General features: G+C 45.5%; 1 protein-coding gene across 10 annotated transcripts in view; it reads right to left on the bottom strand.

Moving 5' to 3' along the window:
- Positions 1–4307: 4307 nt before the first annotated feature.
- The window catches only part of Akap13 (A-kinase anchoring protein 13), a 303651-nt gene continuing 285383 nt past the window's right edge, over positions 4308–22575 (bottom strand). For 9 of the 10 annotated variants that reach the window (XM_031387008.1, XM_031387009.1, XM_031387011.1 and 6 more), the window contains 7 exons: positions 18141–18302; positions 17235–17305; positions 16709–16753; positions 13968–14018; positions 12754–13203; positions 10620–10950; positions 4308–8500 (listed from right to left, as the gene is read on the bottom strand). In XM_031387008.1, coding sequence (XP_031242868.1) covers positions 8451–8500; positions 10620–10950; positions 12754–13203; positions 13968–14018; positions 16709–16753; positions 17235–17305; positions 18141–18302 — 1160 coding nt within the window. In that variant the 3' untranslated portion in view covers positions 4308–8450. The remainder of the gene's footprint in view (positions 8501–10619; positions 10951–12753; positions 13204–13967; positions 14019–16708; positions 16754–17234; positions 17306–18140; positions 18303–22575) is intronic. The other variant, XM_031387010.1, reaches the window with a different exon arrangement.

Below are 22575 nucleotides of genomic sequence, written 5' to 3'. Positions count from 1 at the left end.
GCAGGCGGATTTCTGAGTTTGAGGCCAGCCTGGTCTACAGAGTGAGTTCCAGGACAGCCAAGGATACAGAGAAACCCTGTCTCTAAAAACCAAAAAACAAACAAAAAAAAAGAATGGGCCCTCTCGAGGGGAGGAAGACAGCAAGGCACAGGTCACTGAAAGGGCCACACCTTTGGAATTCTGTTGACAAAGGCCCAGCAGCATAGCCTGTCTTTGTATGCCTTTCTGTTCATTTTATGTCACTGCAATCACCCACCTATCCATCCATATACCACTCACAAAAAGTGACATTCTGAATTCCATAGAAACCACCTGGAGCTTCCTGTTTGGTTTTCCTCAGTGGGCAGCTCCATGGGCTCCTGTGCCCATGCAGGTAGACAGTGGCTATCTGGGGTGCCTTTGTCTTCCTGGTTGGTGGTTTCTGGTAGGCTTGTTGGGACCCATTGTGAGTGGAGGTGCATTATGCTTTGTACCTGCTATACCAGTAAGGACATTTTGACTTACAAAGATGCAAGAGACATGCTTGTCGTGTTATTAGGGGTCAGACTGTTATAAAAAAAGTCTTGTGTGTTACTCATTAAGAATGAACATTTGGCCGGGCGGTGGTGATGCATGCCTTTAATCCCAGCACGTGGGAGGCAGGGGCAGGTGGATTTCTGAGTTTGAGCCCACTCTAGTCTACATAAGGAGTTCCAGGACATCAGGGCCACACAGAGAAACCCTGTCTTGAAAAACAAACAAACAAACAAACAATAACAACAAAATGAACATTTGGAATCAGCGAGGTTTCCATGTTAATATCTCACCTTGTGATAAAATATCTGCTGCAAGATAAAATATCTTGCAGGAGGAAGGGTGTTAGATTTCACCCCCGCAGGCCCCCAGTGGCTGAGGTGCATACTTAACAATCACAGCAGACCTGGCTGCCAGGTTCTCCTTGGCATCCCTCAGTTCCTACGTGTTATGAGGCCTTCCTAGCTGGCATACCCCACTGTCTTAGGGTTCCCGTTGCTGTGAAGAGACATCTCGACCAAAGCAGCTCTTATAAAGGACAACACTTAATTGAGACTGGCTTCCGGTTCCAGAGGAGCTGGAGCAGCTGAGAGTTCTACACCTTGGTTGGCAGGCAGCAGCAGGAGACTGCCACACTGAGCATAGCTTGGACATGTATGAGACCTCAGTGCCCACCCACACAGTGACACAGTTCCTCCAACAAGCCACACCCACCCCAACAAGGCCATACCCCCAATAGTGCTAATCTCTGTGGGCCAAGCATTCAACTAAGAGTCTAAGGAGGTCATACCTATTCAAACCATCCCATCTGCTTCTATCCTCAACTTCTTCAGGAACTGGGAAAGTTCCACCCTAAATATAGCTGTGATTTTGTCAGAGGTCCCGGGTATTTCATAAAATGGATGATGGACTAACTCATGATGCTTGAAATGTCTAAAAAAACGACTGGGCATAGTGGTTTATGAACATAATCCCAGCACTTGGGAGGCTGAGGCAGAGGGATTTTTTTTGTTTTGAGTTTGAGGCCCAGCGTGGGCTACTTAGTGGGTTTCTGTCCAGTTTGAACTACTTAGTGATACTTTGTCTCAAAAATAACAGATTTAGTGGGTGAAGGTGCTTGTGCAGGCCTGAAGCCATCCATGTAAAGGTGGAAGGATAACTCACTCCATAACGTTGTTCTCTGATACCCACATACACTTCATGACACAAATTGTGCCCTTCACCCCCTCCCCCTCACACACACGCATTTGTCTTTTTTGTTTTGTTTTGTGTTTTCGAGACAGGGTTTCTCCGTATAGCCCTGGCTGTCCTGGAACTCACTCTGTAGACCAGGCTGGCTTCGAACTCAGAAATCTGCCTGCCTCTGCCTCCCAAGTGCTGGGATCAAAGGCGTGCACCACCACCGCCCAGCTCGCATTTGTCTTAGTAATGTGTAATGGCTGGGTTTTTTGGTGTCAATTTGACATAAGCTGGAGTTATCACAAAGAAAGGAGCTTCCCTTGAGGAAATGCCTCTATGAGATCCAGCTGTGGAGCATTTTCTCAATTAGTGACCAAGGGTGGAAGGGCTCCTGGTGGGTGGTGCCATCCCTGGGCTGGTAGCCTTGGGTTCTATAAGAAAGCAAACTGAGCAAGCCAGTGGAAGCAAGCTAGTAAGTAACCTCCCTTCATGGCCTCTGCATCAGCTCCTGCTTCCTTACCTGTTGGAGTTCCAGTCCTGACTTCCTTTGGTGATGAACAACAATGTGGAAGTTTAAGCTGAAAAAACCCTTTCCTTCACAACTTGTTTCTTGGTCATTGGTCATATTTGTGCAGGAATAGCAACCCTGACTAAGACACAATGGTTTCTATTGCTATGAGGAAAAAAAAAAAAAAAAAGACCGTGGGCTGGAGAGAGGGCTCATCGGTTAAGAGCACTGACTCCTCTTCTAAAGGTCCTGAGTTCAATTCCCAGCACCCACACGGTGGCTCATAACCATCTGTAATGGGATCCGATGCCCTCTTCTGGTGTCTGAAGAGAGCAAAGTGTAGTCACATACCTAAAATAAATAAATCTTTAAAAAGCAAAACAACTCTTTTAAAAAAAAGATGACAAAAGCAAGTTGGCTAAGGCTTCTATATTGTAGTCAGGACAGGAACTCAAACAAGGTAAGGAACTACCATAGCTTGAGGTGGGCCAGGCCCCACTTCCTTCAGTGGCTGGGAAGGGTGGGCAGTTCAGGATGGCTCACAGGAGACAAAGAAATGAGGTCTAGCTCTCTGCTGGCAGGCTCAAGAAGTTCCCTGATCCCTGCTGGGTAAAGAGAAGCCCAAGCTTCTGGAAGCTTTGTGGAGTAATTACCATATGAAAGCAGGTGGGGGAGCTGTAACTCGGGTATCCTGGGAACCGGGATGGCAGAGGGGAGCTATGGGCAATACTTGGCTCAGTTCCTCTAAGCTGGGACACTCAGCACTCCCAGGCCCTTCCATGTCTGTACTTGCCACTTCTGATACCTCAGGAGTGCCCTTCGATGGCAGAACCATGGGCTGAGAGGCGAATTCCAGGCCCCAGAGCTGGACCACTGGGATCTTATGCCCGCAGCTTGTTGCTATGCTCAGTTTTGTTGTTGCTGTCAAGGAAATCTTAAAACCATGAACAGCAACCCGCCTTTCTCATTTGCAAACTCTTCCTTCCCTGGATATGTAGTCTCTGTGGTTTCCTATTGCCCTTTCCCTACTGTGTGGGTTTAGGCTTCTGTCTGGCTGTGTGAAGCAGTCATGCTGGCTTTCTAGGCAGAGCTTCCCTGAAGGTCCCTAATAGAAAAGATATAACCCGCTACCCTTGCCATAGGCAATCCCTTGGGATGGGGACCTTCAAACAACAGTGTCCACTTTCACACAGCAGGTTTGTGCTATGGTGGAGGCCCTATGCACAATGGTCTCTCTTTGGGACCAGCTGGAGGGCACCATCCTACAGAATGGCCATCCAGGCTTCTTTGAGCCTTCTTGTGTTTTGTGCCAGTTCCCCCAACCCCTCCCCAACACCAGATTTGACTCAGATTTGCCAGATAAGAGCCTTGTCTCTGGCTCAGAACCAGCTACAGTGGAAGTGAATGCCTCCACAGGAACCATTGTTCTTGAAGCTGAGAGTTTGCAATCAGACCCAGTAGGGTGGGACAGATGAGCCAAGCTGGAAGCTCTGTGGGGGAGTCAGACAGCCAGGGGCAGAAGATGTTGAAAAGGGGTCAGGATCCCAGGGACTTGCAGGGGGAATGGCTATTGCTAAGGTTACACATACCTCTGCTAAAAAATGTATGCACTTTCAAGTTTATGGGTAGAGAGGGACCTTGGAGAGCTTGGCAGGCTGGTCACTGGGATCGAAGAGGTAGTTACGATCCCAGGGAGCTTTGCCCATGGCTTCTGATGGTATAATTCCTTAATATCCAGAGGGACCAAAGAGCCTTTTAGCTGATCTGCTTGGATGAGACTCGTAGCAGTAGGAGGCCAGGCCTGGGGACAGCAGCCCAAGCTGTGTGTGGACCAACCAGTCTTACCTGGCATGGCTTGCAGTGTTCCATGCACACAGGACTTGCTCCCTGAGATTGAGTTAACCAAGATGGACCATATAGACAGCAGAGCAGCTTGAACCTTACTGTGCTGACTTCATGGAAGTCTGGTTTGGATTCTGGCTTAGGTTATGTGTCAGTGACCCTGAAGATCTCTCCTTATGCCCTGGCTCCCAACAGCACAGAAACAGGTGGCTTGCCAGGGTTGGGAGGTGAATACTCCCTTACCACAAACACATCACGGCAGAGATGAAGATTTCAAAGGACGTTTATTATTTTTGAAAGGTCTGAGGGGGGCTTTACAAGAGTCTGAAGCCAATAACTACAAAGGATGATAAATAAAATACAAAGCCAGTATGTTGTGGCAAATTTCCAGAAAACACACTGAAAATCTTTACAGTTCAAAACTGCTTCACTTTATACATAATTACAAATTACTATACAGCGCTTGGGTTTAACCCAACTTTTTACTTAATAGGGCTTAGTACAGAAATGTTCATACAGCAATTGGAGACAACTTAACAAGAACAGAGGTATAGGTGTATCCTGCCCACCTTCAGTAGAGCCCAGGCCTCAGGAGGAAACCTGAGACAAGCCAATCCCAGCAGGTGGCAACCAAGGCAGGGCAGCTGAGGCTAGGAGGGTTCTAAGGCATAGGTTCTGTGCTTCCTGCAGAGGCCCTCTGGGGTCTGTGGCAGCGGCACCTGCCTGGTTTCTCCGCAGGGCACACTTGCAGTGGTGGGGGCCACCCACTTTACGGATTAGTTGAGATGGAGAAGTAACTCAGGACTTGTTGATCATCTGACACATTAAATCTTGCTGAGTGCAGGAAAAGCCCCTGTCACCAATCCCCCTTATGGCAGCATTAGAATACTTTGCATTTCTCCACCTGGCCAGCAGGCAGCAGACTCCAAAGTCTAGTTAACTAGGAATGTTATGCTACATGAAAGAAAACAAGGAGCTGAACCCAAATATATCATGCCCTTGGTCTCTGCAGGGAAGGCTGGTGTATGTGTGTGTGTGAGAGAGAGTGAGAGGCAGGCGGATTTCTGAGTTCGAGGCCAGCCTGGTCTACAGAGTGAGTTCCAGGACAGCCAGGGCTAAACAGAGAAACCCTGTCTTGAAAAACAAAAAAGAGTGTGTGTGTGTGTGTGTGTGTGTGTGTGTGTGTGTGTGTGTTTGTAAAGGCACCCATTCGCAGGGGTCCAGGCAAGGAAGCCCACACTCCAGGACTGTCTTCTGGGTACATGTCAAAGGCAACTTAAGTCCGATGAAATACCAAGAGCCTTGGCAAGAACAGTGGGTGAGCTCACAAGAGCCTCAGGGATAGAAAGAGACATTGCAAACTTGTCCGGCGAGGACTCTGGGCAAGCTCTGGCCTATGGGCCTAGGTTGTGTCCTTTACTAAGCCTGTGCGTACTAATGTTACCCTGAAGGGTTCAACACATCTGTGCTTGCTACTGCTGAGGGAGGCTGTGAAGAACCAGTGTGGGGGTGGGCAGGACTAGCAATGGGCAGTGCTAGTGGTGTAGCCCTCAAAGACTCAGTTCGTACCTTTTGAAACAACAACAACAACAACAAAAATCAATCATGGCGAGGGCTGCTTCCCTGCAGGTGACTTCCAGGAGAGCGGGGAGGTGGGGGGCGTGCTGGCAAGTCTTTATTTTAACCCTCTCCATCTTCTAAGAAAACAGTTAACAGATTTGATTGTCTCAAAGATGAAGCCAGCTCATGAGAGGTCATTTAAAGTGCACATGTCATCCAGATGGGATGACAGCTACTGAGATGATTATAATCTTTGAGAGAAGATACAATCTTCCAGAAAGTTCACTAGATTCCACAAGGCTGGGGTCAATTTCCACCTGTCCCCCAAAGCAATGATTTCTTTAGCTTGATATAAAAAATCATGATTTCTCAGTATGGGGAACAGGACAGGACACAATCCTGGTCCCCAGAAAACCACCCTTCTCACAGAAGAGAACCCACAGACGGCTGCTCACGCAGCCACCGCCATCTTCAGGGTCCTACGCCAGAGCTCAAGCAGCAATTCCCCAAGCGTGACAGACGTCTGAGGGGACCAGGTTGTGCAGGCAGGTCAAACAGTTCTTGGCAAAAGGTTCTCTTCCTGGAGGAAGTTGGGCAGCTTAGGGACATGCAGAGGGGGTACTTTTGATTTTAACTTCTCCCAACTGTCACTGACCATTGTTTTGGGGAATGTGGGTAGAAGTGAAATTGTTTTTTAAAAACAACCAAAACAAGCCAAACACAACATAGCTGGTCGGGTCAGAGGGCACGGGGTCAGGGATGAAGCTTCCCGGGGTGGACAGTGGCTCACTGAATGTGCCAGTGATCCTGGAGATGGTCACTGGCCGACCCTCTGCACAGGGAAGAGGGCAAGGGCTCTGTCTGATTTTCTGTCAAGTCCAGGTGGGAGTCAGGCTCCTCCCCTCAAACTGAAGTGCTTCACTGTGGAAGGGTACAGTCTCCCTGAGGGGGCGTTCAGAGGCGGAGGCCAAAGAACAGCCATCCAAACACTGTGGTGGATCTGAGGCATGGCAGGTTCTGCTGCGACAGCCAGAGAAGCCAAAGCTGGACGTGGAGAAGGAAGCCGCTAGCTTCTTGCTCTTAGGGTTCTCGAGGGAAGTACATCATAGCTTTAGTGGGGAAAAAACAAAACCAAACCAAACCAAAAACCAAAAAACCCAGCCGACGAAACAAAAACCCCAGACTTTAAAGAGCCAAACCAATCTTGTCAAAAAAGAGGCAAAAGTAGCCAATGGAGCAACTTTAAAAACTTCCAAAAGAGAACAAATGTCCCTTATGAAAAAATGGGAATGGGACAGAAGAGGACTTCAACCTCAGTTTTCTTCAGGACCTTCACGCTCTTGGACAGACACTTCATTTTCTGTACTGAAAAGATGGTTTAAACTTTGGGGCCAGTACTGGTTCACTTTCAAAATAAAATAAAATAAAACAAAACACAAACACAAAATAAATAAAACAAATTTAGGCTAAAAAATTTAAACCAGAACTCTTTCAAGTAAACTGAAAGATAAATATGTGTCCCTGCGAGACCGGCTTGCAGGTCATCAACAAGCACCAAGTTACAGGTTTGTTTTTGCACAACTGTTCAAAGCCGCCCCGTGCTTCTGAGGGCAAGACCAGGGACTGAAGGCCACATGTGAAGCACAGGCCTCAGCTGAGTCCCTCCTGGGGAGTATGTGAGCCTTAGAGGGTACATTACCAATGAACTGTCCTGCACACACGAGCTGGGGAAGGCCTCAAGCATGCACTCATGGAGACAGAGGGCCAGAAGAGACAGGCAGCATTTGACAGCTTCAAGGGTAAGAGCGCAACCAAGCAAACTGCATCTGAAAACCCTATGTGAGGAGGACGTGTGAACGAGGGGCGTGCACACAGCCGTGCTTAAAGGCCAGCTCCCTCTCTGTATTGGCAAAACCACCAGACAGACTTAACTCCTGCATAGGAACCTACTTTTCGCCAGTAATCCCAGAGAAGCCCCAGGATACAGGCTAGCCCCAGGGCAGGTGGCTGGGAGCATTAACCGGGTGCACGCTTTCCCATAGGGACCAGTAACAACTAGAAAGTGTCATACTGGGGACAGTGGTGAAGAGGCCTCTCTACTTCCTCTGTGCCCAGAGCATGCAGACAGGCATCTAGGACAGGCGGTTTGTCTCTTTCTGATTTGAATATAAAGTGAGCTAGTTCAGCCTAGAGTGTGGACACACAGACAGTGCAGACCCTGCTTTTTGGTACACATCAGGCCGCTTGCTGGTTTCACAAACATTTGTTGTTCTTCCTAAAATGAAACGAGGGGTACATACAAAGAGGGGTGGGGTGTGCACAGGGGCCATCTCAAGGGACCCAATCTCGAAGGACCACAGGGTGAAATACTGAATACCCACACGCCACCTGGCCAGGCAGAGGCTTGCTCTTGGCTAAGCTATCCTGATGTTTGAGAAGCACTGTGTACACAGCTGTACACAAAGTCTGCACTACCTGCTTCTTGACTCTGGTTGCATTCCCCCAAAATGCAAGGCAGAGTTTCAGGCCTCATTTGGAAAAAACCCCTTGGCTTTTAGGGAATCCCGACATGTCTCAGACTATTACCTACTTCTAGGGTCACTACTTTCAGTGTCGTACCCTGAGTAAGGCCAGGCCCACCCAAGCCCTGGGCAGTCACAGGTCACAGCTGAAGTGGAGTCTGAGTGTCTGTCCCCACCCCCACACAGGTGCTGCTCCTTCTTGTGCAGGACCTGGGGTAGCTCAGGAGGACTGGACGCTGAGGGGCAGCAGGGCTGCCCTGGTGTCTCCACCGGCGGCTCCACAGTCAGCTCAGGGTTGGAAAGTGGCTGCCCCGGTAGAGGATGGTTCAGCAGAAGATCTCACCACCCTCTGCTGGTACTTCTGAAGCAAGGCCGTCTGCAAACATGAAACCAAGAGTGAGAACATGGCCCTTCTGACATCGATCGCTTCCTGCAAGTTTCTACGTTCGGACAGGTAAATGGGGTTCTTGGCACATACCGATTAGAGTTTGCAAAGTGGTTAACTTTCACACAGCACTAGTGTTCATGTTTGTAACTAGGCCTAAGAAGTAGACATGTGCCACCACTGCATGGCTTGAGCGTTCAGTCTTATTGTGAAGGCACAGTACGGGACCCAGGACAATGCGAAGTACAAACAGCGAGGCTCTATGAGCTCCGTTAGAGAAGTTCTCAGCTCCATTTTCCTTTTTCTTTTTTTTTAAAAGATTTATTTATTTATTATATGTAAGTATACTGTAGCTATCTTCAAATATCCCAGAAGAGGACATCAGATCTCATTACGGATGGTTGTGAGCCACCATGTGGTTGGTGGGATTTGAACTCACGACTTTCAGTACAGCAGTCGGTGCTCTTAACCACTGAGCCATCTCTCCAGCCCCTCAGCTCCATTTTCTATCTTCTCCCAGGGAAGCGAGCATATGATCTGCCTTACACATCTGAAGGCTCAACACCCAATCTTGCTACTGTTATTGGTTACTGAAGTAAGCCTAGCAAGGCAGAGAAGGCTTGAGTGACTTCGGGTAGGTGAGTTAGTTCCCCAGCTGAGAGAATGCTTGAGAAATGAGACTTGCACTCTACGTGCAGAGGCCCAGAACACAAAGTCTAGGTTACTTACAGACGAGCATTCTTTTTGGGAAAGATTATGCATGTTTTCCTGCATGTATGTATGTATACCAGGTTCATGCATACATTCAACCCACAGTGGTCAGAAGAGGGGCTCAGATCTCCTGGAACTGTTGTTACAAGTGGACGTGAGCTGCTGTGTGGGTGTGGGGAGCTGAACCTGAGCCCTCTGTAAGTGTCACACAGAACTCGTCTACTTCAGTGGTGTCTGGACAGGCCTAAAAACCTGATCATAGACCTGAGGCGTACACTTCCAAAGGAGTCAGTCTCCTGAGGTAGTCAACCGCTGACATCTCCTAGCTCAGAGTGTTCCAGATTGATTTCTGCTAAAGTCTGTGGAGAGATCTGCGTGCTTCCTTTATTCAGGCATAAAGATGCCCTAAGAAATATTTCATTATTAGCTAAACTGAGATTGAACATTATTTCCCGGCCTTCACAGTGTTTCAATAATCCTAACTGATTTCCTAGCTGTAGTTAGCTTGGAATTTCTACAAAGAAGCTGTCTTTATCAGACCGGGTGTCTCCATAGTTAGAGATAGCAGCTAGGCACTAATTATCAGAGCATTCCCACACAAGGCAAAATTGTTTTACTACCAGAGAGAAGTTATAGGGCTTCCGTCGCTAATTATCTATGTTATAGCCAAGGTTATTCTCAAGGACCTCCAGCTGCTTGCCTCAGACAGAACCTGAGAATTTTACTTGGGGCTACCAAAATAGCCCAAGAAGGAGGACACCACTGTTCCTCCGCCTTGCACCCGGCTGTTTGATCTTACTGACTTTGATGTGACCACTACCTGCCTATATGACTTCTGTTATTTGCCCTGTTCTCTGTATACTATATAAGCCTGATTTCTACTTTGTGCAAATTGCTTTCAGATACCACACTCCTTTGTGTTGTGTCTGTTTGTCATTTCTTCGCCAATGCCTTGTCTACCTGACTAGGACCCTGTTCCCCACATGGGTTTAGGAGGCCCACACTGGCCGGTCCGTGTCATGTAAGGACAGTCACTCTAACCTCAGGCATCTCTCCAGCCCTTGCAGAAGCACTTTTTTTTTTCATGTGTCTTATGTGCATGGATGCCAGAGGCTTACTATTATTTTGGAGATGGGGTCTCTTGCTGAACCTGGAGCTCACCAATGTGTCTACACTAACTTGTGGGTGAGCTGAGGGATCCTCTTGCCTCTGTCTCCTACCTCTGGAGACACAATTTTGGTCCTCATGTTTGAATGGCAAGCACTTTACCAAATGGGTCATGTCTGTAGTCCGTAGTCCTTACAAGTATTCTTGGTAAGTGGGCAGCAGCCAGTATGACTGTTGCATGCCTGAACTGTGGTTTACTTTCAGCCCCTCCCCACCCACTCTGACAACTCACCACCAGGCTGAGCGCGGCTTCCTTTGCTCTTCTTTTTTTTCTCCTTCTTTTCCTTTGGCTTAGATAACCCAAAGAGTCGGGTGGAAGTGGAGGTGCTGGACAGGGCCTGGCTCTGCCCCTCTGGAACTTTTGTCTGGCTGGCTGAGCTCAGTATATGGAAAGGCCCCTTATCTTTCTGTGTCCGAGAGATGCTGTTCCTTTTAGGAGACACTGAGAGTTCAGAGTCCAGTGAGCCTGATTTGGTTATAGAAGGTGCAGACGGCGAGGTGAACTCATCCGGATTGGGCAAGAAGGATGGGATCCGCATCAGCCTGCCATGTTTATTTGAAACCTGCACATGTTCAAGAGAAGGCAGTTAAATTGGAAGTCACATTCTAAGGAACTGACTGTAATCAGGACTAAGAGCTAAACCACCACCTCCAATACTGACACCATTCATACTTTTGATGGGGGCACCTCAGGAAAGAACTTCCATATCCTGAAGAAACAGCATGGCTGCTCATGTAAAGACCGATGCACATGGGAATGCAGGCTGTCATTTCAGGGCACAGAGACTATGAACCTTGCCAGGCTAGAGGGTCAGCAGAAGTGCGTCATCCTATCTGTGTTCTCTGTTGCCTGAGAACCACCCCTCCCTTGTCAAGGTCTTGCTGATTGTATTAGGATTGAGTGGATCCACCCTTCTGCTGGTAAGTGCAACGGAGCCACTTGCTGCTCCCAGCTAATTGAGAGGCTCTTCTGAAAGCACACTTTCCCTGACTCTGGGAGACATCCCTTCAGCTTTCTTTCACAGTCCAAGGTCAGTTAAAGGGCAGTATGACTATAGTTTTACCTTCTTTTTTTAGATTTATTTATGTATACGTATATACTGTAGCTGTACAGATAGTTGTGAGCCTTCATCTGGTTGTAGGAAATTGAATTTTAGGACCTGTGCTCACTCCAGTCAACCCCACTCACTCAGGCCCAAAGTTTTTGCTGTCTTTAGATGCACCAGAAGAGGGCATTAGATCTCATTATGGGTGGTTGTGAGGCACCATATGGTTGTTGGGATTTGAACTCAGGACCTTTGGAAGAGCAGTCAGTGCTCTTTCCCACTGAGCCATCTCACCATCCTGGACCATAGTTTTAAAAGACAGGGAGATGTGCACACTCCCAAACTATCTATCTGTTTCCAGGGTCCATATTTCAGGGCAATCAGATGATCTCATTTATATAACGTCAGAGGCACATACTGAATGATAGAACAAGCAGCAGCTACACAGAAAAGAGCATGCAACAGCATCAAACCGAATCAGGCACTACATACAGAGTGCAGGTGACGTGCCCAAGATTTCATCTGTGTACAAGAGAGGTGACCATCTTCTATCACTTGCTAGGCTCTTCACATGCCACTGACCCCTGCTGATCCTCAGAACAGGGTCTCTATCTTGCAGCAGAGCTAATCACTGCTGACTCCTGATCCCAGGCACGTAGGTCCTAAGGCCTCCTTTATCCTTGCTATGCTTCCTATTTGTAGCAACACATGCCTGACTTCCCATGTGCTATATAGGGCAAGGCCACTCTCTCAGATATGCTGAGGCAACTTTGACCCAGGCTGGTGGCTGATGAAAGTGCTTGCTAGCATGAAGGGCCCATTAACTCCTCTGTACATATCTGGCACTCTCTTCAATCTCCTCAAGTGAGAGATTCACTTCCTTCCCATGTTCAGGGTAAAGCAAAGTTGCTGCACAACACGAACCTCTCTTCTGTTCACTTTCTATTTAATTAATTAACTAACTATTATTTATATGTATTACTTATTATATTTATATATAATTTATATATATTAATTATATAACTAATTATTTAACTAATTAATTAGTTAATTAATTTTTTGAGACAGGGTTTCTCTGTGTAGCCCTGGCTGTCCTGGAACTTGCTCTGTAGACCAGGCTGGCCTCAAACTCAGAAATCCACCTGCCTCTGCCTCCCAAGTGCTGGGATTAAAGGTGTGCACCACCACTGCCCAGCTTCTGTTCACTTTCATGTGGCTCTTAGGGAAGGATGCCTATAATCACCCTCAGTCACTACCTGGTCTTCACAATAGGGAGCCCTTTCCTCCCTGTCTGGTGGCCTGGCACAGACTCTTGGGTACCTGGCAAAGGTCCTGATCCATCTGCTTCTGGCTGAGCCGTTCTGTGTCCCTCCTCAGCTGTTCCTGTTCTCTTTCCAGCTGTTTCTGGGCAGCCCGTAGCCTCTCCAGATCACACTGGTAAGTGCCCTTCTTCTGCTGGAGCTCTTCGCGGTCCCTCTCCAGGTCCTGCTGCCTACGGCGGACTGTCTCTTCCCGCTCGACCAGCTTGGCCTCTCGGTCTCGAAGCTCCTGCTCACGGGCCTCCCACTCACGCTCCCGTCGGCGTTTTTCCTCCAGGTGCTGTGCCTGCTGCTTCTGCAGGTTGGCCAGGTCCTGGCGCTGCTTCTCCAGGCTCCGCTGCTTCTCCTGCTCAATGAGAGAGCTGGGGCGGGATGCACTCCTTGTGAGTACCTTCTCTGTCAGCACCAGCTTCTGGTCCTCAATGTAGCTGTCTTGTTGTAGCACGACACCCTGTCATGGCATAGGGGACAGTCATGGAATTCAGGTCCAGGAGAAAAGCCACCTCCAGGGATTCCTCCTTGACCCCCCTCTAGGAACACTGGGACAGAATGACCCTCCCCTTTGAGTTTTAAGGGTTTGGTCTTGTAATAATATGCTCCAGGGCAACTTTGGTTGTTTTCAAATAGTGTCAAAGATATGGGAACTCAATTTTGCCAAGCCTGGTTGCCCGTCTTTTTCTTGTGTGTGCAAGCATGTATGTGCCAAAGGGAGCATGTGGAGGTCAGAGGACAACTGGTGGGAGTCACTTCTCTCCTACCATGTGGTTCTTAAGGATTGAGTTGAGGTTGTTAGGACAGACATGCTGACCTGCTGCACCATCTCACTAGCCATGGGCATACATTTTCTGAAATTCTTGACTTGACTTTGGGGTGGGATGAGTGTGTGTTGTGTAGGAGGGAGAGGTAGGAAGGAGACAGGTGAACTCTTCAAGAAAGAAAGGAAATAGAACAAGGACAGTCCCTGGGAAGTATGGAAGAGTAGAGAGCCACCCTATACAAATACCAGAGAGAGATAAGGAAAAGTTTTCTAAGGTGAGACAGCCTCTGGGGAAGGAAGGCCTCACATGCTGTAATGTCTTCATTTCCTAAACTGGAAGCCAATCTTTGTCTCACTCACCAACACGTAACTTATAAACCCCAGAAATTGAGGTCAACAAAATCTCTGGGCTCTGTTCTCCAAACAAGCAAGTACATAGATAAAGATGGCACATGTACCTGTAGCATGCTAAGGAGTTCGTGGAGGTGAACAATGCTCTGGACAACCTGCTAGCAAAGGAATAAACATTCATTTCAGTGTTTCTGAATTTCAGAATCTACCACATCACATGTTTATAACATCTTTAGAACATAAAAGACATTACATTTTAATGAAATCTTGGAAAACTGAAAGAACTTGAGAGAGTAACTGAGTGCAAGCAGCCAAGACTAAAGATATGCATGTGTACATGCGTGTATTCACTTATTAAAAGGCACTATACAAAGCTTTCACTTTATAAAATGATTGACATAAAAATATTATATACCTCAAAGTTAAAAAAGATTCCCTTAAAAATTATATTAAGTTTATGAAAGATCAAAGCCAAAAGGGAACATTCAATTAACTTCTGTAAGAAAATGCTATTTCTGGAAAAGTTAAGTTAGCAACCCTGGCTCATACATAAAGTGAACCAAAATACAATACATCCCACTTAAATCACAAGTATAAGGGCTGGAGAGATGGCTCTTAGGACCTGGATTTCATTCCAAGTATCCACATGGCAGCTCACAACTGTGTAACTCCAGTTTCAAGGGATATACTGCCCCCTTCAGGCCACTGCAGGCACTACATGCAAGTAGTTCACAAACTGACATGTAGGCAAAGTATCCACACACATACAGTAAAATAATAAAAAAGGGGGCTGGAGAGATGGCTCAGTGGTTAAGAGCTCTGATTGCTCTTCCAAAGGACCTGAGTTCAAATCCTAGCAACCACATGGTGGCTCACAACCACCCATAAAGAGATATGATGCCCTCTTCTGGTGTGTCTGAAGACAGCTACAGTGTACTTACATATAATAATAAATAAATCTTAAAAAAAAAAAAAAAACAAAAAACAACTACCTGACAACAAAATTATAAAAAAGGAAAAAACTATAAAAGAGCTAGAAGAAAATAAGAGATAAAATAAGAAATATCCTAGTTCAGAAATACAAATTATCAATTTATAAAAGAAATACAAATAGTCAATTACATAAAACATTAAAAAGTATTCAGGGGTTAGAAGTATATCTCAATGGTTAAGGCTCTGGTTTCCACATTGAACATGTATGTATATTCATGCACAAACCAAGAAATGTTATCTGAAATTATCAAACCAATGAAATGCCAATTTAAGGATGGTAGTCAATGCTGGACAGAGAAATGAGGATGGAGGCACCTGGCTGTCTACACTACCCCCTTTCCTGCAGTAATAAGGTATCGTGAGGAGAACCGCAGAGCTGTGTAACAAAAGCAATGTACAAAAACAGTAGAGAAGGGATTAACCACCAGAAAGATTTGACTCTACTATTTTACAAGAAGGGCAGAAGCAGAAACTAATAGTTACTGCTCTTCAGTGATGGGTTCTGCTTAATTTTAGATGATTGATGTTATTGGTCTTTACATTTTTCTTTTTACAATACTTAAGCTTCATTCTGAGAAGCCTTTCTTATCGCTCACACTGAGTCATAACAGAAGGCACAGAAGTCAGCCTGCAGTTGCCTGTCACAGGGTGAAAGCCAGGCACACTATTTCCCACCAGACTTCTCCACTAAGTACAGAGGACTTTGACAGATGTAAGAAAATCAGCTGACAGCTCATTTCAAGAGACGGACACAGAAAGTGGCAGCCTACAGGGCTTAGTTAGGCCCAGCTTGTAATAGGGCAGTCCTTCAGCCAACTCCTCTAGCTACAAACATAAAAAACAACAACCTCTGGATTTTTTGCAGGGAGCATGGAGAGGAGAAAGTAGTTCAAAACAAATTTCAAATTTCAAAATAAAACTCCCAGGTGTTTAAGATAATATAATAAACACAACAAGGAAGGAGAATGAAAGGCAAGAAACAGCCTTGAAAAACACCCTGGAAAGGCATAGGTTCAAGTGTGAAGAACACACAAATGCAAGGCTGAGCATGAGCACTTGTCTGGGAGATAGCAGTGACCCTCAAACTGATTCCAATAGGCCTCAGGGGTGGGGGTTAGTGACAGCAGGCTCCATGGAGGCAAGGAGCAGCACAGCCCAGGGTCTGATTCCCCACAGGGAGGACCCCAGGCTCCCTTCAGGAAAGGAAGGGTTCCAAGAAGCAAACTCAGTTAGGATAAGAGATTACTAAGGAGAATTCCCTACAAGTTTAACTCCCATATTCTAGACTTGTGGTCCCTGGGATCTTTGTATTACAGTAAAAGCTGCTACAAATTCTTCCACAGTCTGATGCCAATGGGGCTCCCCAGCTCTTGCATAGACAAAGGTGGACAAAAGCAAAAGGTGTCATAAGAAAAGTAAATCTTTCTCTTTCAGTGGTGGTACACATCTTTAATCCCAGTACTTAGGAGGCTGAAGAGGGCAGATCTCTGAGGTCAGCCTGGTCTACATAGTGAATTCCACAACAGCTACATAATGATACTCTGTCTCAATAAAACCAAACCAAACCAAACCAAACAAACAAAAAAGCCAGCCAACCAACCAACCAACCAACCAACCACCACCACCACCACCACCACCACCACCACTACCACAAAAGTAAATAGAAGAGTGAATCAGAGAGTTCTTCATTCATAGTATACAATACTCTGGCAAAGCATTAGGACAGTGGCTTAAGCCAAGAGAATGGACGACTGTACCTTCAGTTGTACATTTTATAGCCACAAGATAGTTGTAATAGGAAAACAAAAATATTCTTAATCCAATAAATATTCTAAGTTGCTCACAGAATCCTTACCTCACTGTTTCTTTTAAGCATAAATACCAGGTTAGCATTTCCACCCTATAAAAGAATAATAAAAATGCATTTAAAAAATGAAAATTTTGATGTAAAACTATACTCAATGTAACTTTAAGAAGTCATATTGTACTTCTGGCTTTCCTTCTATTCTACCATGGCATCCCCATGGAGGGGCGAAGAGAAGTTGAACTAGTTTTTACTAAAAAAGCCATTAGAACAGGACCAAGAGGGTTTGGAGTCACCAACCAGGCCATTTAATGAAACTGATCTTGCTAAGGCAGAGTAGAATTGGGTCTGTAAAAACGGACAGGGGTCCCAAAATGCCAATAACATGGGCCTCTCATATGGGCCTCTCAACTGTATGGTTTGCTCTAAGAATGTGCTTTCCCTAGAAAACAGAATTTTATTACAATTGGCAAGCCAGTATCTGAGGCAGATCAAGGGAAATATTTCAAAAGGTAATGAACTGAAAGGAAGTGCCCACAGGTTTACAGGCCTGAGTGTTTCTCTAGAAAAATCATACCTTTTTCAGGCCACTATCCGATTCTGTTCTCCTAAGATCTTGGCCATCATCACCTTCTTCTTTCTCACCTCCTAAACAGAAAACCAAACAGATATATGTTTAAAATTGTAGGTGAGGTGAACCAAAAAAAACACCCAAAAAAAAAAACCCAACAAAAAAAAAACAACCCAATATAGTTTAGGGGTATTTACAGTTCTGAATCCTATTAATATTGAAAATAAAATAAGACCAGAAAGCCACTCAGTGGTACTAGGCCATTATTCATAGCTTCACTAATGGAGAAGCAAGAAAATTAAACCCAAAACAAAGCAGCAAGCACAGCTTAGCAACCCCTATTTGATGCTTGGGGCCAGAAGAGTTGGAGTGTAAAGATTTTTGGACACATGTAAAAATAAAACACATGGAAGATGGGACTTTGGTCCAGACATGAAGTCAAACATGCAGAGCCCAGAGATGGCAGTATACAATATTTTGAGCATGCTGTGTCCTTACTGTAACTTTTCAAGTGTGGAGCATCCTACAGATGCTCAAGGCCTCTGGCCAGAGTTAGCTTAGCTGAGGAACAACAAGAAGAGCTGGGCAGTGGTGGAGCATGCCTTTGATCCCAGAACTTGGGAGGCAGAGGCAGGTGGATTTCTGAGTTTGAGGCCAGCCTGGTCTACAGAGTGAGTTCCAGGACAGCCAGGGTATACAGAGAAACCCTGTCTCAAAACACAAACAAAAACAAAAACAAAAAACAAAAAAACCAACAACAAGAAACTTACAGTCCCAGATGAACACAATTCTGATAGGAATTCATGAGTGTTTAAGACTCTCATGAAGGCAGTTACTGATGAAGGGACAGAGGAAATGGAGCTCCCATAATCCAGGCCACTGGGAACTGCAAAGGAATAATGAATGGCTCACCTTTGGAAGCATTCATCTGATGACAGTCAAATCCTCCAAAGGTTTCTGCTCTCCGGGGCAAAGAAATGGGCCCAGCCATGACTTCCTGCTCAACAGGGCTGCTGATGGACTGTCCAAGTGTACCGCCAAGGCTTCCACTCACCAAACCCTGAAGGATTTCCACTGCAAAAAAAGCAAACAAAACACTCAGCTGGGTGTTTTGGATTTTTTATCCATTAAGAAGAAATGATACTATGGCAAAATGTGATATATACAGCCTGGATCTGAAAATTCCAAAGAATGGGACACCATGTTTTTAGATGGGCTCTACTGGAAACGGAGGGATAAATTTCACTTTTACTACCTTGGGCCTGAAACATCTGTAAGGGAACAGGAAGGCAGAATAATTTACTGGCAGGAGTATCATTTTTGGAGAGGTTTCAAGGTAGTTGAAAGGACCGGAAAAGTGAGCCAGTTTGAGAACAGCAAGTAAAACTAGCTGGGTTTGCTCCTTTGAGAGCAGGTAGACTCCAGGGGCAGAACACCCTAAGCGTCAGGATCTTCCAATGCCACTCTTAACTGTTAACTTGAGATCTTCCCTCGGGCAGGGCCCATGGAGAAGACACTGAAGCTAGAGAACAGCAGAACAGGAATAAGGGTGGATGAGAAAGGAGGTCCAGAGGAAATCGGAGGCACAAAGAAAATCCTTAGCAAGCATCAAATTTTTTATAAGGTATTAAAAACAATAAAAATAAAATAGAAAAACAGGTGTGAGAAACTCTTTTTAAGACAGGGTCTTACTATGTAGACCAGGCTGACCTTGAACTCATAGAGATCCACCTGCCTTTGCCTCCTGAATGATGGAATTTAAGGAGTTTGCCCCAAAGCCCAGCAAGAAATATTATAAAAAGTAAACATTTCAAGGAAAAAAATTCAAGCAAATAAAAATATTGAAGTCAAAACTCATATAAAGATGTAGAAAGCAGGAAGGCAGCTTCCTATAGACAATTAGAGCACACCAGAAAGATGTTTCCATTACATAAATTAGATAAACATGGAGGACGTGGTGCAAAGCACGGAGGACGTGGTGCAAAGCGCAAAGCTCGTAAGTGGGGTACCTTTGCTATCTCAGCTTAGGAGCCTGAGGCAGCAGTATGCAGACTGAGGCCAGCATGGTCTCTGGTACCAAGGCCTTAGCTTAAAACAAACTAGAAAAACAAAGAAAAAAGTAGGAAGGTGCCACACCCACTCCAGTAAAGACTGCAGTATCAGGATTGAGAAGAGGCGGTATGGCTTCAAAGGGAGTTTGTGCCTCCTGGGTATTCAGTCAGTCGTTCCAGATTAGTCTTTCCCAATCGTCAACACGCCTTCTTATTCAGGCATAAAGGTACCCCAAGAAATGATTCATAAATGGCTAAAACTTAAGATTGGGCGTTGTTCCCTGGTCAGCACAGCGTTCCAATATATCCTAATTTTATTACCAAGCTGTCCTTAGCTTGGAATTTCTCACAAGGATGCTGCCTTATCAGATAGATGTCCTCAGAGTTAGCAACAGAGGTCAGGCACCACGGCTTACTGTAAACATAGTTAGAATTCTCAGGGCAGTCCCACAGAAGACAGAATTGTTTTACATACCAGAGAGTAATCGAAGGGCTTCCCTCACTTAAGGGCATTTCCAGGAACTGCTAGATTGGAACTTCCTGGTACTTGCCTCCAGTAGACCCAGAGAATTAGTTTGGGATTGTCAAAATAGCCCCAGCGGGGAGGGTACCACTGCTCTTCCGCTTCACACCTGGATGCCTGACCTTATGGACCTTGATGTGACTGTCACTTGCCTACCTGACTTCTGTCTTGTCTGATCTTACTGACCTTGATGTGGCCCTCACCTGCCTATGTGACTTTTGTCATCTGCCCTGTTTTCTGTATACTATATAAGCCTGGTTTTCACTTTGTGCAAGGACTTAGACTTATTCATTCAGATTTGAGACAGAGCATTCAAGCTTTAAGCCTCATGCAGTCTACAGCATCCCCCTCCCCCCCAGAGCACTCGGGCCTGGGGGGTGCAGAAGAGATGGCTGCTTCAGACCCAGTATGTTTCAGATGGCCTCAGAGGTACCTCAACTGTCGAGCTGCCAGATTTTTCATTTATCTTTTGTAATGATTATAAAAGTCTGATGCCATTTTTAAGAAATACATTCAGATCCTGCACTTCCATATGTTGTCTCTGTCATCGTTTCTTCGCCTACACCTTGTTGACCTAACTAGGATCCTGTTTCTCCCGCAGGTTGAGGGAGGCCCAGACTGGCCGGCCTGCGGCAGAAAGGTAGAACAAGTCAAACTCAGAGCTAGCAGGAGAAATAATCACAGAAAGTAAAACCGAATTAGCACATAAGAGTGATGTACTCACAAAAGATGACATACAGGTAAAGGACTATTGAAAGTGACAAATATTGACCCTAGGCAAGAAAGTTGCATGATATGGCAAACTGGCTTGAAGAAGGAAAACTGAAGCCAGAGAGCAGAGGGGGTACAAAGAACTACAGCTCAAGAATGTGTTTCTGAAGTTGAGAATATCTGTAATTACATTATTAAACAGACAGCAATCCCCACAAGAACCATATGGCATACTCTGTAAAAGCTTTGGACTAAAAACAAAACAAAACAAAACAAAACAAAAAAACCCCAAAACCCCCAAAACCCCAAAAGCCAAAAACAAAAAAACACCCTTTGGGCATCTAGGCAAGAAATATGTGACTTATATGGAGAAAATCAAACTGTTAACCACCCTCTGAGCATGATGGGAGGGGGATGGGGGAATGATGTGACATAAGAGTAACTGATATACTCAGGTCTGAAAATACTACCCAAAGATTTCATATCCAGAAGATCCTTTGAAATCAATAAAAGGAGCCAGAAATATTATTTTGATGGGCCTTTGAGGACACTGACCTAAACATGATGTTCTATAAGAATGTGCTTAAAGAACAAATACTAAGACTGGAGAGATGGCTCAGTGGTTAAGAGCACTGATTGCTCTTCCAAAGGTCCCGAGTTCAAATCCCAGCAACGACATGGTGGCTCACAACCATCCGTAATGAGATCTGATGTCCCCTTCTGGTGTGTCTGAAGACAGCTACAGTGTACTTACATATAATAAACAAATAAATCTTAAAAAAAAAAAAAGAACAAATACTATGCATCAGGAATATGCATCGTTATAGCCCAGATGTGTAGACACAGTGTAACTACTTAAGAAGGGATGGATATAGGAGACAGTCTGCCTTGGATGTAAGAACTGTATTGGTAAGAATACCAGTATCATTCTTATACTAGTACCAGTGTTAAAGCATGATTGGAATATTAGTTTTAATTAAGAGCATCTCTCTCTTTCTGTGTGTGTGTGGTGGTCCATGTGTGTCAAGGAAGGGGGACATAGTGTGGAGGCCCCTTTTATTATGTGGCTTCTGGGAATCAAACTCAGGTTATCAGGCTTTACAGCAAGTGCCTTTACTTAAACTAAGCCATCTTATTGACCCAGTAGAGGCTATTTTAATTCTATAATATGGGCATCCTTGAGAAAGAATACCCATATGTGGAAAACAGACACATTTGTAAGTGATAAGGTTCTAAAATAAAAAAGGCAACCTGTAATTTGTAAATGGATTAGCTCCATCCACGCTCTAGCACCATCCACTGAAAAGGACAACACAGTAATGACCAAAACCTCACAGCAAGTACTATACTATCCCTGGTACCTAGACTGTGATCTTAAAATACCTTTCACTAAAGGAGACCAGTACTATTGAAGAAATGAATCCCTTAACTCCAGCAAGCTAGCTCTGCACTGTGGCTACGCCACAGATTTAGAAGACACAGGAGGACTACTGGCAAGTGGGGGACACTGAGCTTTAAATGAGGTTGAGAACTGCTCAGAGATCTAGAACTCACAAACCCATAGTAAGTTTATTTTGGGGCTAATAACTGATCACAAGGCCCCTCGAGCATGCAGAGCTCTATCTCTGAGCTACAACTGCAGCCTCATGACATGTGTACAACATAGTGCAGGTCAGTTTATTATCTTGAAACCCGGCACACAAAGGAGAAGAACCCTCCCCTGCAGCATTCAGCCTTCTGTCCCACGGTTCCTATTCTGCAGAAAAAGGACTACCGAGGGTCTGGTGCTTCCCTGGGAAAGAATCAGCACCACAGGAACACACACACATTACCAAATTCATCAAGTCTGAGTAACTCAGCTTCTGAAACCAGCTGGGACTGGAAGATCTAGAGGATGGAAAGTGCCATATGGAAAAATCCAACTCATGGTTTAAAAAGCTCAGCTACTCCAAGGATAAAGTACAGGGCAAACATGGGGATGGGGACTTGTAGGACAGCTCAGGAGGCATGCAAGGACAGTTTTACATCAACTTGACACAAACGAAACTTATTTGAGGGAAGG

The sequence above is a fragment of the Mastomys coucha genome, unplaced genomic scaffold (assembly GCF_008632895.1).
Source record: "Mastomys coucha isolate ucsf_1 unplaced genomic scaffold, UCSF_Mcou_1 pScaffold21, whole genome shotgun sequence".
Lineage (NCBI taxonomy): Eukaryota > Metazoa > Chordata > Mammalia > Rodentia > Muridae > Mastomys > Mastomys coucha.
This window is presented reverse-complemented; position numbering and strand designations above follow the sequence as displayed.